At 59.2% G+C, this 2,293-nt stretch overlaps 1 protein-coding gene across 1 annotated transcript; it reads left to right on the forward strand.

The window, feature by feature from the left end:
• The first annotated feature begins 240 nt into the window (after positions 1 to 240).
• Positions 241 to 1,525, forward strand: LOC103641943 (E3 ubiquitin-protein ligase RHA1B). The gene has a single exon (XM_008665242.4). The coding sequence runs from the start codon at positions 596 to 598 to the stop codon at positions 1,157 to 1,159; it is 564 nt and encodes a 187-aa protein (XP_008663464.1). The 5' UTR covers positions 241 to 595; the 3' UTR covers positions 1,160 to 1,525.
• Positions 1,526 to 2,293: the final 768 nt, after the last annotated feature.

Below are 2,293 nucleotides of genomic sequence, written 5' to 3' on the forward strand. Positions count from 1 at the left end.
ATTTTTACTTTTTAAAATTATGTGTAATCTATCATATAAATTTGTTGTATGTGTTGTCTTGAGTATAAGTTTGGTATTCGGTTTTTACCGAAAAACCGAAGTAAAAAACCGAAACCGAAGTTTTTGGTTTTTATTTTCTAGAAAACCGATTGGTTTCTAATGTCTAGAAAACCGAAGTTTTTTAAAACCGAAAAACCGAACCGAAATTTCAAAAAAAAAACCGAATGCCCAGCCCTACGCGCGCGCGGTGAGAGCAGAGCATGCCCACCAGGCCACCACCTCCACCAGAGAGAGAGAGCAGAGTACAACACGCGATCGACCCCACGGCGCTAGGCCGCTAGCGCTATAGGCTATACTATTGCTATTCGCCGCGGGTTCCCCAACCTTTCCGCGTCACCCCTCTCCCTCCGTCTCGCGCTTTATATAGCCACGGCGCGGCGCCCGCTTCGGCTCTCCCCGTCTGCCGTCCACCACGCATCGCCAAGCGCCATATCTGCAGGAAGCACCGGGCCAGGCACGTCGCTTCACCACCCCACCCCACCCCACCTTCCCCTTACACCACACCACCACCGCAAGCCAAGAGGCACGGCCACGCATGGGTTTCCCGGCGGGCTACTCGGAGCTGGTGCTCCCGAAGCAGCTGCTCCACCTGCTGCTGCTGCTGGGGTACGTCCGCCGCTTCCTCCTCTGGGCGTTCGACGCCGTGGGCCTCGGCGACCTGCTGGATCTCGGGGACGACCACCAAGCGCCGCAGCCGCAGCCGCAGCACCGGCGGGCGGAGTTCCGGGCGGCCATGCCGGCGATGGTCATCGAGGAGGCCCTCCCCGTGGCGCGGTTCGACGAGCTGGAGGCGCGCGTCGTCGTTGGCGGGGACTGCGCGGTGTGCCTCGGCGGCATCGGCGGCGGCGACGAGGTGCGGCGGCTCGGCAACTGCCGCCACGCCTTCCACCGCGCCTGCCTCGACCGCTGGATGGAGCACGACCAGCGCACCTGCCCGCTCTGCCGCGCGCCGCTCATCCCCGGCGCGGCGCTCTGGCCCGCCGACGCCTCCGACCTGGACTTCTCCTACCCCGGCGCGCCGCTGACGCCCGTCGTGCCCTCCCCGACGCTGCTGCGGCCGCACGAGCTGCTGCTGCTCGCGGGCCTGGGCGGATACTGAGCTCACCGCCCCGACTGCCGGAAATCCACCTCCCCCGTGCGCAATGCGCTGCCGGGAACGCCTGAATCCGTCGGCCATCGACGCTCGGCTCGCTTCCGTTCCGTCCGTGGGAGGGGAGCAGAAAGACAGCAGCCGATGCAGAGGAACCGGACCGGAGGCTCCTCGAATTGCATATACATAGGCAAAATGAGTAAAGCGACCGACCACCCCCCACAAAGAAAGGGCTAGGAGATTAGATTCCTCCTGTGCGTAGGAAGATTCCGTCGTCCGAGTGTGTGGAGTCGTGAATCTTTCCGTGGATTAAAATTTTGTTGACGAGCTAGGCGTGTCCATTGTCCAAGCAAGATTTGGGCCCGCTTTTTGTCCTGCCATGCTTTCTGGTTCTGGCTGCCCAGGTCAGGTCACCCAGCTGCCAGCTCTGGTTCGGCGGATCCGGATATAGATGTCCAAACGGGCCACCCGGCCTGGACCCGGTCCGAACCCGTTTCGGCCCGGTACGAATAGGGCCGGGCCAGCCGTTGATGCTTCGGGCCGGGTCGGGCTGGCCCACGTGCCTAGGGACATGCCCAAACCCGGCACGCACAGGGAAAAATCGTGCCGGGCCGGCCCGTTGGCCCGGTGGGCCTCAACGGACCGAGCCAGGCACTGGCCCGAACCAACAGTAGAACGGTATATAAATACATATATTTAACAGAATTAATCATATATAATAACATATTATTTATATATATTGAGACAACAAAATATTTATGTATGCATTTTATATTTATGTATGCATTTTATATATGTTTGGCCGTGGATTTAGTATTTACATACTATGAGAGAATTAAATATATTTACATATTTAGTATTTACATAAATATGCGGGCCGCCGTCGGGCCGACCCATTTATCGGGCCGGGCCGGGCCAAAGCACGCGGGCCGCCGTATCTGCCCATACCCGGCCCGCTAAACGGGCCGTGCCGGCCCGGGCCCGTAACCGACCGTGCCGGGCCGTGTTTGGACCGGGCTAAATTCGTGCCGTGCCACGGGCCAAACGGGCGGCCCGCACTGTTTGGACATCTATAGATCCGGAGGTGCGGCCACAGGGCACCCATTGCATGTAACAAACTCATGAGTCCCGGAGAATTTCGGG

This window comes from Zea mays, chromosome 10, assembly GCF_902167145.1.
Source record: "Zea mays cultivar B73 chromosome 10, Zm-B73-REFERENCE-NAM-5.0, whole genome shotgun sequence".
Taxonomy (NCBI): Eukaryota; Viridiplantae; Streptophyta; class Magnoliopsida; order Poales; family Poaceae; genus Zea; species Zea mays.

What these genes read in the sequence shown, in the direction of transcription:
- LOC103641943 (XM_008665242.4), top strand. Translation starts at nt 596, where the DNA reads ATGGGTTTCCCGGCGGGCTACTCGGAGCTGGTGCTCCCGAAGCAGCTG.